A 14,164-nucleotide genomic window follows, 5' to 3' on the forward strand; every position below is an offset into this window, starting at 1 on the left:
TTGTGTAGATGTACCACAATTTCTGTATCCACTCCTCTGTTGAGGGACATCTGGGTTGTTTCCAATTTTTTTTTCCAATTTTTTAAATGAGGATAAAGGTAGAGCTTGAGCATAGAAAGGGAGGTTAACTAACAACTTGCTGCTGTTTCAGCTGGACATCATGAAGTTGTGGCTATAGGCACAGGCGAATACAACTATAGCCAGTGCATCAAGCCGAATGGAAGGGTGCTGCATGACACTCATGCAGTTGTTACAGCACGAAGATCTCTCCTTAGGTAAGGTAAAGGATGTGTTAATGCCTTAAGTAGTAATGTTCTCAGACCAAAGTAACTACATAGGAATTTTCCTGTTTTCAAGTGGAACATTACTCATAACAAAGCAAAGAGTATCAGCCTCTAATCCAAGTCATTTTATATTCTTAAGTTGTGGTAACATCACCATGGTAATTATAGTGTATTGTATATGTTTTGGTGACTTCTTGGGAACTAACTTTTAAGAGCACTACAAGATAGCTGGTGAGATGACTCCGAAGTTGAGAGCACTGACTGCTCTTTTGAAGGTCCTGAGTTCAATTCCCAGCAACCACATGGAGGCTCAGATCTGGCGTCCTCTTCTGGCATGAAGGCATATATGCAGGCAGAATACTACATAATAATTAATTAATTAATTAATTTTAATTATTCTTTTTTTACAGTCCAGTCGTTATCTCCCTCCTGGTCTGCCCTCATCCCATACCTCCTCCCCCATCTCCAAGAGGATGTCCCCACTCCCCACCCGTATCCCACCAGCCCTCCCTACTCCCTGGAGCCCCAAGTCTCTTGAGGGCTAGGTGCATCTTCTTTCACTGGCGCCAGACCAGGCAGTCCTCTGCTGTATATATGTCGGGGCCTCATATCAGCTAGTGTGTGCTACCTGGTTGGTGTTTACATGTCTGAGAGATCTGGGTCCAGGTTTGTTGAGACTGCTGGTCTTCCTATGGGGTCGCCCTCCTCCTCTTCCAACCTTTTCCTAATTCAACCACAGGTGTCCCAGCTTCTGTTTTGGTTGGGTGCAAGTATATGCATCTGACCCTTTCAGCTGCTCGTTAGGCCTCTGGGAGGGCAGTCACTCTAGGCTCCTGTCTGTAAACACACTATAGCATCAGTAATAGTGTCAGGCCTTGGAGCCTCCCCTTGAAATGGATTCCAATCTGAGCCCTGTCACTGGACCTCCTTTCCCTCAGGGTCTTCTCCATTTTTGTCCCTGCAGTTCTTTTAGACAAAAACAATTTTGGGTCAGAGTTTTTGACTGTGGGATGACAACCCATCTCTCACTTGATGCCCTGTCCTTCTACTGGAGATGGACTGTACAAGTTCCCTCTCTCCACTGTAGGGCCTTTTATCTAAGGTCCCTTCCCTTGAGTCCTGATAGTCTCTCACCTCCGAGGTCTCTGGTACATTCTAGAGGGTCCCCCCAACTCCTCCCTGCTGAGATTGCCTGTTTCCATTCTTTCGGCTGGTCCTCAGGGCTTCAGTCCTGTTTCCCCTGCACCCAATACCTGATTATGTTCCCCTTTTCTCCTACCCTCTCCCATTCAGCCCCCCCCCCAACTAACTGCTTTCTTCTCCCTCCCTAGTGGGATTGAGGTATCCTCATGTGGGCCCTTCGGCTTGTTAACCTTGAGTTCTGAGGATTGTATCCTGGGTATTCTGTATTTATTGGCTAATATCCACTTAGTAGTGAGCATATAACATGTATGTCCTTTTGAGTCTGAGTTACCTCACTCAGATATAAATCTTTTTAAAAAGAGCACCTCAAGATATTTTAAAGTTAGAAATATTATCTTTGAATGATTAAAGATATTGGAAAGTATAACATTATGTTAATACAAAGTAAACTTGATCCTAATTCACATCTAAATTAGATATACTTATCCAAATATAGCACCAGAAAAGCATAGGTTTCCAGTTATAAATTCCTCCAATACTCTACTATTATTCAGCAGAGTATAAGTGGTGTATCCTTTGCTTTAGGACCCACTTGGGGTTCAAAGATTACTCCACAGGGGCCGTAGATCAGATATCTGGAATTTACATTACAATTCATAACAGTAGCAAAATTCCATTTATGAAGTAACAACAAAATAATTTTATGGTTGTTCCTCACAACATGGGGAACTGTATTAAAGGGTCACAGCACTCAGAGGGCTGAGAACATTGCTCTAGACTGATATATCAAAAGAGAAAGAAAAGAGCTGAAGTCAGATTCCTCTTTTTTTTTTTTCCCAAACTGATCAACAATTCTGCTCTTCACAAGAGGAAGAAGTAGATGGAGGGTCACGACAGCCAAGAATGTTTCTGTATATAAAAACATGAAGAGTGGGAATTGAGTTACTTCCCATAATATGCACCAACTTTTGATTCTCTTAAACCATTAAACTTCTCACAGACTTTGATTATAGCAAATATTAAATTAAGTTGGAGTAAGTTTCGTCCCCTAGCCTGAGCAGTTGTCGGCATTCTGCTACTCTTGCTTAATTTCTGTGTTCTCACTGTTGCTCTTTTCTTTGCTGGAATATTTTAAAACAAAATGTAGATGGTCAAGTGTGCTTCCTCTAAAAACATGAGGACCTGTGTCTTAAGTCAGGGTTTCTATTCCTGCACAAACAACATGACCAAGAAGCAAGTTGGGGAGGAAAGGGTTTATTTGGCTTACTTCCACATGGCTGTTGATCACCAGAGGAAGTCAGGACTGGAAGTCAAGCAGATCAGGAAGCAGGAGCTGATGCAGAGGCCATGGAGGGATGTTCTTTACTGGCTTGCTTGCTTCTCCTGGCTTGCTCAGCCTGCTCTCTTATAGAACCCAAGACCTCCAGCCCAGGGATGACACCACCCACAAGGGGCAATTGAGAAAATGCCCCACAGCTGGATCTCATAGAGGCACTTCCCCAACTGAAACTCCCTTCTTTGTGATAACTCCAGCCTGTGTCAAGTTGACACACAAAACCAGCCAGTACAACCTGCTTGCACATTCCCAGAACTCAAATACAAAGCTGGACAAGACTGCTTGTTCCTGTGACCCCAGCCTTAGGGAGTGGAGACAGCCAGATCCTGAGATCTCTATGGCCACTAACCCAGCCCAAACTGCAAGACAAACTGCCTTTCTCAGGACAGTAAGGGGGAAGAGTTGAGGAAAGCACCTATCATCTTATTCTAGCCTTTGTATGTACAGTCATGCACATTTATGTACATACACCACACATACACACACACACACACACACACACACACTATTGTGGAAGCCCATAGGAGTTAACTCATTCTTGTCCATTTTCCCTTGATGCTGATGGAATTATCTGACTTCCTTTTTTTTTTTTTTTTGGTTTTTCGAGACAGGGTTTCTCTGTATAGCCCTGGCTGTCCTGGAACTCACTCTGTAGACCAGGCTGGCCTTGAACTCAGAAATCAACCTGCCTCTGTCTTCCAGGCACTGATTAAAGACATGCGCCACCACTGCCTGGCATTATCTGACTTTCTTAATGCTACCTTTAAAGTGTGACATTTTTCTCATGTTTGGCATTTTTATATACTTTGTACAACCCCTAACGTTCCCTGTGCTGTATCTGTGCTCTTGGGTTTTTGTTCACTAGCACTAAGAAACAATGTTTGTGATGGTGATAGTAGTAAAATTGGAGGAATTTAATTTAATAGGGAAAAGGGCAACAAGTTGACTCTTCAGAACTCTCTCAGGAAGAAAGAAGGAACCTGTAGAAATGGGTCCTTTGCAAGATATGATAGAAACTCAGATGTGCAGTGCAGAATAGGAATGAAGCAGCCGTGCTTTAACATGAGTTAGAAGGCAGTCCAGTGTCAGGACTTCCTTAGGGGCTTAATTTTTCACCCGTTAAGGTTATAAGATTCTTGTCAGTATCAAAACTGTTGATGCACAGAAACATTGCTCATGTTATATTTGGTTATGGAGCTCATTAAGATACATCTATAATAAATTTTATTACTTAACAAAGTTACTATGTTCATTTTAGGTACTTTTATAGACAGCTTCTGCTCTTCTATAGCAAAAATCCTGCTATGATGGAAAAGTCAATCTTTTGTACAGAACCAGCTTCTAATCTACTTACTCTGAAACAGAACATCAACCTCTACCTCTATATGAACCAGTTGCCTAAAGGATCAGCCCAAATTAAGTCACAGTTGTAAGTATTATGGAAGTTGTTTTTAAAAGACAGTAGGATGATCACTGTATATATGTTCTGAATCCCTTTCTCAAACAAGAAGAGTAAGCCCATGTGTATGTATATTCTCTGTATCCTTGAGCTGTATATTTCAGCTTCAGGGCACAACAAATCCACCACCACCTCCACCAGCAGCTGTGTCTCCTTTCCATTCACTCTGATCTATGACTACTTTCAAAAAATACTTGTGCTCCACCACTTTCTTTTCTATTGTATTGAAAAAATTCTGCCTTGAAGATTTCAAAAGCTTTAGGAAATTATGGACCTATGTAGTATTCATATTCAAATACAGGAGACTAAACACTATTGTATGGTCAAACGGCATTGTTTGATGAATGCATATCAGGTAGGGAGAACTTTGAATAGTACACATAAGAACAGTGAGGCCGAAGAAAAGCCCACCCCAGCCTCTCCACCTAGAAGTGACCATGGACAATAGTTTTATAAAAAAATTCTAGGAATTTCTCTGAAAATAAGATCCATGGATAGATAAAATTCAAGAAAAATAATTTTAGATTTTATTAACATTTTACCATAGGTGAATTTTGAATAAAAATTTTAACATTTCATCATTTTGTAGTTTTAAAATTTTGACAGTTAAAATTTTATTACACTTTTTTAATTAATTAATTTTTTACACTCTATATTTTAAAACTTTTTATATAGGAGAACCTAGTTCTCAAAGTATAAGAATGAAAACTTTTGTTATTATTATTAATTTTTTGACAGTCTCATGTAGCCCAGCCTAAGCTTGAACTTTGTCTTAGTTAGAGTTTTATTGCTATGAAGAGACACCATGACCATGTAGAAAAATATTTAATTGGGTCTAGTTTACAGTTTCAGAGGTTTTGTCCATTAACATCATGGTAGGAAGCATGGAAGTGTGCAAGCAGACATGATACTGAAAGAACCAAGAGTTCTACATCTTGATCCAAAGGCAGACAGGAAGAGATTCTTTCCACACTGGGCAAAGCTTAAGCATTAAGAGACCTTGGAAGTCCGCCTATACAGTGACATACTTCCTCCAACAAGGCCACACATCCTAATAGTGCCACTTCCCATGAGCCAAATATATTCAAACCACCAGAAACTCATTATATAGCCAAGGCTGATCCTAAACTTTTTGGCAGGGGTAAAGGAGTTGAGATATCTTATGATATACCCCTGGCAGATGTTGAGCTGGTCATGAACTCATGGAAATCTGTCTGCCTCTGTCTCCCAACTGCTGGAGTTAAACGCATGTGCTGCCACTAGATCTTACCATTCTATATTAATGGCCGTAAAAATGTTGATAATAGGAAAATTGTGCTGAAGCTTTGTGTGTTGGTAATTTGTTATGTATTACTTTTTTGAGATGATGAACCCATTCCTACTTTTTTCTTTGTATTTATATTTGTATATCTGCTCATGTTACTGGAATTAAGTGTGTACTGGCAAATTAAACCTGGTAGAGAACAATTTTTGAGAGCATGCACATTTTACTTTTAGCAATTTTATTTTTCTTAAAGAAAACTTTTTTTCTCTCTCTAGACGCCTTAATCCTCATTCTATTTCTGCGTTTGAAGCCAATGAAGAGCTGAGTCTCCATGTGGCTGTTGAAGGCAAAATTTATCTTACTGTTTACTGTTCTGCAGACGGGGTTAATAGAGTAAACAGTATGTCCTCAAGTGACAAGCTGACAAGATGGGAGGTGCTTGGTGTACAGGGAGCCTTGCTGAGTCACTTTATACAGCCAGTTTATATCAGCAGTATACTTGTTGGTGAGTTTCAGCACATTTGAGGATATTTAGTGTGGGGGAAACAACATTTGACTTACTAGTATATAACCAGCTTTTGCATAAATGAGACTTAAAAAGCACACATCACTGTTGATGTAATTTTTGGTTTTTTACTATTTTATTAGGTTCTTAAACCTCTACCTCCCTCCCAACACTTATTCCACCCTATTTCCTTCTAATCCCCCAACACTAGGTAGGAGAGAAAGAAGGTTAGAGGGAAAGAGGGTATAGACCTCTATAGGGTGCTCCTGCCGATTAGGGGAGTTGGGCTCCCTGGGGGAAGTCCAGTCTTCATCATCAGAATCTCCAGCAGTCCAACAACAGCAATCCAGAGTGGCAGCAGACAGCAGCAGGAACCAGCAGCAGCAGCTGGCAAAAATGATGACCCTGTTCATGAAGCAAACCACAATCTGTGAAGTAGCCTCTTATCCCACACTTGGGGTTAAAACAAAAGCATGTTCAAATAACGTAAGAAACCAAAACTCAGGCTGGAGAGATGGCTCAGTAGTTAAGAGCACTGACTGCTCTTCCAAAGGTCCTGAGTTCAAATCCCAGCAACCACATGGTGGCTCACAACCATCCTTAATGAGATCTGATGCCCTCTTCTAGTGTATCTAAAGACAGCAACAGTGTACTTACATATAATAAATAAAGAAATCTTTTAAAAAAAAAAAGAAAGAAACCAAAACTCTCACTACACATTATTGCTTTGTTTAGCTATTTGTTTTGTCATCTCTAGAAATTACACTTATTATATGACTTGTATAATAATCTTATAGGAGGCCAAGAATTAACACACTAAACACTTAGACTTATTCTGTCTTAAACTTACAGTTTCATTTACCTGATACTGAATCACATTTCTTCATGGAAAAGATGCTTTTTTGAACCTCCTAAATCTAAATGCTTATGCTGTGTCTTGTCTTCTCTAAGAAATTAAATGCCCATTTCCCCCTTCTTATTCTTACATCATTTTAATATATTACGTTAATCCTTTTAATTGATCAAATGAGTCTGATTAACTGGAACACAACTGACAGATTATTCATTTCTTAGATAGAAGATGCTGTTGAGTTTTGAATTTATATTTAGATGGCTTTCCAGATACTATCTCATTGAAAAAGTTTGGGAATTTTCTTCTTTTAAGTTAGCATGCAAAGTAATGAGATTCGTTATGGCATTTTCATATATACATGCCATTATTATTTCTTTCTGTAGTTTTTTCTTCTATGTGTTATTATTTAGCACACACAATAATGGGAATCATGGCATTTACATGCTCATATGTCATTGTATTATGTTCATATTCATGTCCTATTAGTGAATAACTGCATTCCCTTTTTTCTCCTTTCCCCTCCACTGGTATCTGTTGGCTTTCATGGTGTGTGTGTTTTTGTGTGTATACACTATATGCATACATGTATGTATGAAAATTTAGATTCTTCATATGAGAAAACATTACTAAAATCACATTGTATTTATATACTAACTTTCCTTCTCCCATTCATCTGTTAAAGGACACCTAGGCAGGTGTCATGTCTTAGGGATTGTGCTTACTGCTGTAATAAATGTGTGGATGTGAACTTAAGTCTGGGACACTTAGAGTTCTTTGGGTACATACTTAGAAATGTTACAGCTAGATCATATGGCCATTGCAGTATTAGGGTTTGTTTTTTGTTTTTTAGGAGCCTCCATTCTGACTTTCATAGTGTCTACATTCCTGCCAGCAATTTATTTTGTGTTTTTCTCTTTCTCAATATCCTCACCAGTATGTATTGTCATTTGTTTTCTTGATGATAGTCATCCTGACTGGGGTGAGATGAAATCTCACCTCAGCCTGATTTGGTTTGCACTTCTCTGAGGGCTAAGAATATTTAAAATTTTATGTATTTATTGGCCATTTATGTTTCTTTTGAGAATTATTTAATTCATCTGCTCATTTATTGCTTGAATGATGCGGGGAAATTTTGGTGTAAAAATGTTGAGTGTGTTTAAAATTTTTATTTTTAAATTTATTTTTCTTTCATATATTACATCTTGACTGCAGTTTCCCCTTTCTTCTCTCTCTGCTAATCTCTTCTCTCCACTTTTCCTATCTTCCAAATCCAACCCCATCTTCATCTATCTCCTCAGAAGAAAATAGGCCTCCTAAGGACATCAACTAAATAACAAGCTGCAATAGACCATGCACATACCATCACATCGAGGCTGCACAAGGAACCCAGTAAGAAGAAAAAGGTCTCACAAGTAGGCAAGAGAGTCAGAGACAGTCTTCACTCAAACTTATTATTCCCAGAAGAGCACCAAGCTACAGAAACATAACATATATGTAGAGGACCTAGATCAGACCCCTACAGGTTCCCTGATCTCTATGAACCCCCATGAGTCCCAGTCAGTTGATTCTGAGGGCCATGTTCTTATGGTATCCCTGACCATTCTGGCTCCTCCAATCCTCTCCCCCAAACCCCCAACAAGATTCTCCAAGGTCCACCTAGTGTTTTTCTGATGGACTCTGTATCTGCTCCCATTAGTTGTTGGATGTAGTCTCTGCAGCCAGGACAAACTGCAGGTTGAAGGTTTGTGGCTGGGTTGGTGTACCAGTGCCTCCCATATGTGTGCCTGGTTATAGAAGATGGCTAATTCCAGCATTTAGGAATCTAGGTTTTTAGAGTATTCCCTAATGAACTTTGGTTTCATCTCTTAATTATGTTAATTTGAGTATTTATTACTTTGGTGAAGAGTTTATTAATCTAGTTTATATTTTCAAAGGACTTACTCTTTATATTGATTCTTTGTAGTTTTTATTTCATGTCATTGATTTAGGATTTCTTTCTGTCTATTGCTTTGGTGTCTGGCTTGTTTTTGTTTTTCTAAGACCTTTAGAGACATGGCTAAGTTGCTTAGTTGAGATCTCTCTGATTTCTTTGTTTGTTTGAGACAGAGTCTTATGTAGATTAGGCTTATCTCAAACCCATTTTGTAACTGAGACTAGCCTTGAACTCCTGATGTTTCTGCCTCTGCTCCTCAAATGCTAAAACATTTGACACCATGCCCAGCTTTTCCATATGTGTATGTTCAACTTCACAATTCACATTGTAGAACAGAAAATGGTTATTTGTTTTGCTAATATTATTTTTATTTTAAGTGTGGAGGAAATACATTAACTTGATTTGTGATTTTAAAGACTTAGCAAAAAGTCTCTCTCCCACCATAGTCCCTAGGCACTCATTTTACTTCTGTGAAAGGACATATTGTTAGTTTCTTATTTTTTCTTCTATGGATAACTAAGTTGTGCTTTATTGAAATCAGTATATATATTCCTTTTTATATTTTATACTTTAGATACACAGATATCAGCAGGAACATCCAATTTATACTTTCTACATCCACCTTTCATATTTAAAAAAGGACCTTGGAAAGATTTACATATGTATATGTAAATAACATCTTTATTAATCCTTTTGACTTTATAATACATGAATATATCACAATTTATTTAACCAGGTATCAGTTGATGGTATTCTAGATTGTATCTGATCTTTTGTGCCTACTAAAATGTTATTGTGCTGGGAAGAGATGGTGCACACCTTTAATCCCAGCACTTGGGAGACAAAGGCAGGCAGATATCTGAGTTCGAGGCCAGCCAGGGATACATAGAGAAACCCTGTCTCAGACAAACAAAACTCAAAAAACAAAGAAACAAAAAAACAAAACAAAAAATGTTATTGTGAATGACCTCTTCATACTTAATATTCATACATGTAAAGGATATTTATAGTATGAAGTCCTGCAAGTAACATTGCAAGTCAAAGATATGCAGTTCCATGAAATATTCCAAAGAGTCGCTGGTGTGCCTCCCCACTGACTGTGAGTGAGAATGCCTGCTTACTCAGACCCACAGTCATGCTTACTTCAGTCAGTCCATGGAGAACTACTATTTGATACTTGTTTAGATTCTATTGTTGACTAATGTTCTTACAGTCTATTCAGTTTGAGCCCATTTGAATCCTTTTTTCAAGACATGTTAAATTTTTCTAAATCTTCTGTAGCAGATTCTCTTTGTTCTTGATAAATGTGTCATGGAATCTAAGAAATTTGTGTGCGTTTTTGGGAACCACATATACATAGTTGGTGATGAGAGCTTTTGTTAAGTTTTATCATGGTATTTTAAAAAAAATTGTGTGATATAACTTCATACTGTAGTTATAATGTTGCAAAAGAGACTAGACATTGATTCTTTTGCATTTTTGGTTAGTGAATTGGAATAGGAACAGAAAAATTAGATCTGGTCATTTGACTGCCACCTTGCACTGAGCAGTTGGGGGGAGGGTGTATGCAGGCAATGGAAAGAAAATGGCTTTAGAAAATTGAGTCAGATTTTTTTTCTCTCAGTTTCTCTGTGGATCTCATATGAAAATAGTGATCTGTCTGGTATAATCTAAAACTGTGTTATGTGTATAAGTAAGAAAATGAAGCTTTCTGGACCTCTTGGAATCTGTAATATAAAGCTAAGAGGACACAGTTTAGAGACTCTGCAGTGGATTCTGACACAAGTAGTTGAATGGCTCACATTTTTAGCAATTCTTACTTAAACAACTATTCTAAGAGAGTGATTTAGATCTTTGGAAGATCTTGAGAGTTAATTGAAGTTTATTTGTTATGTCATACAGTTTCTTACCTAACATATAGCACTTATTAAATGCTATTCTGAATAGGCCATCATCTTAGCCTGTGTTAAAACTCAGTAGAGTATAGGAGTGAGCACAACCAGTTGTGTTAAATGGCTCCAGTTCTTTGGGGGGGGGGCGGTTCTCGAGACTGGGTTTCTCTGTGTAGCCCTGGCTGTCCTGGAACTCACTCTGTAGACCAGGCTGGCCTCGAACTCAGAAATCCACCTGCCTCTTCCTCACAAGTGCTGAGATTAAAGGCTTGCATCACCACGGCCCAGCTACGTCTCCAGTTCTTTACAAGCTTCATCCTTTATATAATTGAACTTTGCTTCACTTTTAATTCTATAACAAGGAACATTACAGATTAAGTTTAAATCTTTGAAAATAACTTTATCTTCATTCTCTTAAGTCTTATGGACTATTAGAATTCTTTTTAAAATAAGTTTAAAATTACATTTTATTTGTGTTTGTGTATTCATGTGTCACGCTATATAAGTACAACTTGGGAGGAATAGGTTATCTCCTTCTACTACGAGGATTCTGGGATCAAACTCAGTAAGAGTCATGTCAGTGATCCTTCAATTCTTTATATTGATTCTTCCAAGCCCATGTTAACTTAGATTATGAATGCAAAGAACAATGTATTAAAAACTTCATTTTAGCTTTGGAAAGGTTTTCAGCGTCTTTAATAGGAGATTTAGGTTTAAAGAAAAGACAGAAGGCATGCATGCCTTACCGTCATCCCTGCTGCAGTCTGTCCCATTCATCCTGGTCAGTTCTAGTTTCTCCTGCAAGATTGTCTGACAATTTGTCAAAACAGTATGAAATCTCTTTCTGAGAGACAACCCTCACCTTTCCTCTGGCTGCCACCAGGATCCCAGTCTTTTCCAATTCCTTGGTGTTTATCATTTTAGTTGTCTGATAGCCAAAGTGAGTGGCTCTAGTAGCTCTTGAGAATACTTTTACTCTCCTCAGCAATATTAGGAGAATACAAAGCTCTTGGTACTGTTCATAATGTTAACCAAAATTGGCATTCTTTGACTTGCTTTATGTCCTGAAATGGAACGTTGTGGTCCTCTATTGGCTATAATGTGTGGCTGGCCATTAGGTATAGAAGATTAAAGAGTCAGCCTTGTTTGATCCCCCAGTGCTGATTTCATGTTGAAACCAGAGAACTGAGACAAAATGAGTAAGTTCTTTCTGGCAGAACTCTGTAAAAAGTACTATTTCTTTGTGGGTCAGTACTGGTTTTTTGCATTTTTAATTCTTTTTTTAATTTATTTTAACTTTTCTTGCATTATTATGAAAAAAGTTACATGATTTCAATTTGTCTGAATCTGTTAACATTTAAAAACATATTTTAAATAAATACAATTAAATCACATTCTTGTTTTCCTTTTGTACCCCAACTCCTCCCAGAGACCCCCCTCTTCAATACCTACGATATCTTTTTTGTCATATTCCTTAAAATTTACAAAATATCATAACAATAATGAGTATTATAAAAGTTGTTTGATATAAAACACTCAATTTAACAGTGTTATATAGATGATTATCTACAGCAATACTGAAAATACATAGTTTTTCTCAGTATAAATTTCAAATAACTCCAAACATATTAACTGTATATTTCAAAATAATACATCACTACCAGTATTTTCTTAAATGAACATAAATATATAAAGTCTTTGTGTTTGTTTTGTATTTAGTAGAGTTTAAAATCTTGGCTTTTTCTGTGGTACAAGCCCAAAATAAGAACAATTTTTAGACATTGGATTTCATTGTAATAAGGCTGTACTTCAATGACCCTCAAATCACCAAAGGATTTTACCTCCATCGTAGCCAAATCTGCCTGTCCTTCCTGTGATCCTGGTTGTGTCAGAACTCCTCAGAGTCAAGCAGTCTCTGTGATCCTGTGATTCTGGGATCCTGGGATCCTGGGCTTGTTAGATCACTTGAAAGTGTGGCTTTCTCTGTGTGTTGTGGGACTGGCTGCAGAGCTTGTGCCCAAGGTATGCTCTCTGATCCTGGGTGTGTCAGAGTGCCTGGGAGTGGAGCATCCTCTGGGTGTTGTGGGACTGGCTGCGGAGCATGCACCCAAGATCTGCTCTGGACCCCAGCCCAGGCAGACCGGAAGGAACCCAAGTCACTGGGCTAGCAGAGTTCCTGTGTGCCTGGTCCCGCTGGACCCAATTACTCTGCGTTTTTAATTATTTTTTCATTTTATGTATTTGGGTATTTTGCCTGCATGTATGTTTGTGTGTCATGGATGTGCAGTGTCTGAAGAACCCAAGGAGGTCATCAGACCTTCTGGTACTGAAGTTACAAAAGGTTGTGAGCCACTATGTGTGCTGGGAAGAACAGCCAGTGCAAATCTTGAGCCATCTTCATACCCTTGGTTCTTTGCTTTTATTTACCAGTATTACTTCATTATTTCCTTTTTGAGCCTTTTTAGATGAAACTGTTGTTAATTACTATGGTGTACTGATTTGGTAACATATATGAAAGTAGCTGCTAAGAGGACAGATGTAGGATAGAGAAGATTAAAGGAGAAGTGAGCTTTAGATTGTTTACAGTTAACCCATTGCCATTATTTATCTTTAGGCTTTTAACACAACCTTTTGATCTTAAATTCCTAAATGTATTTTGTTTTTTCTTTCTAGGTGATGGGAATTGCAATGACACAAGAGGCCTAGAAATCGCAATAAACCAGCGTGTTGATGATGCACTCACTTCAAAACTGCCCATGTTTTACTTGGTCAACAGACCTCATATTAGCTTAGTGCCTACTGCATATCCTCTGCAAATAAACTTGGACCATAAATCACTCAGTTTGAATTGGGCACAAGGGGACAATTCTTTGGAGATTGTGGATGGCCTAAGTGGGAAGATCACTGAAAGGTTAGAATTATTACTTTCTCTAAAAAAATTTTTAAAAAGAATCATATATATTAAGCAAAGAAGGCATTTTATTAAAATATTGAAATACAAAGCTCAACAATTTTATATATTATTTATTGAATTCAGAAGAATTTTTAATGAGTGCAGCAAGTTACTGACATCATATTCATTATAACTTCCTTTAGGAGAAATATGAGGTTAGAGCAGTTATGTTGTAAGTAGTGAAACCAGCATTCAACCCCAAGGAATCTGACTCTGGATCCTGTGTTTGTTAAAGCATCATCTTGTATCAGAATCATAGAACTTGTTCTTTAAAGTTGAATTTCTGGATCTGGGATTAGGAATCTGCATTTTTCATATTCTATTCCAAATATTATGAACACATAAGTCTAAAAACTATTGTAACATGTTACACTCCTTTCTATTATGATAGCCATGTAAGTTGCATGTGATTTTCTATTATTTTCTAATTCACCCCTGTAGTAAGGATTATAAACTGGAATTCTAATCTAGACATTTTATTTCCAAAGGCATTATTTTTAAACATAATATTCTATACCTTTTAGATACTTCTTTGTAATGTT

The 14,164-nt window shown here is 37.8% G+C and overlaps 1 protein-coding gene across 2 annotated transcripts in view; it reads left to right on the forward strand.

Moving 5' to 3' along the window:
- Nucleotides 1-14,164, forward strand: part of Adad1 (adenosine deaminase domain containing 1) — a 41,578-nt gene that overhangs the window by 17,065 nt on the left and 10,349 nt on the right. For both annotated transcript variants that reach the window (XM_031376645.1, XM_031376644.1), the window contains exons 7-10: nt 152-275; nt 4,022-4,192; nt 5,762-5,991; nt 13,343-13,580. In XM_031376645.1, coding sequence (XP_031232505.1) covers nt 152-275; nt 4,022-4,192; nt 5,762-5,991; nt 13,343-13,580 — 763 coding nt within the window. The remainder of the gene's footprint in view (nt 1-151; nt 276-4,021; nt 4,193-5,761; nt 5,992-13,342; nt 13,581-14,164) is intronic.

This window comes from Mastomys coucha, unplaced genomic scaffold (genome assembly GCF_008632895.1).
Source record: "Mastomys coucha isolate ucsf_1 unplaced genomic scaffold, UCSF_Mcou_1 pScaffold17, whole genome shotgun sequence".
Classification (NCBI taxonomy): Eukaryota; Metazoa; Chordata; class Mammalia; order Rodentia; family Muridae; genus Mastomys; species Mastomys coucha.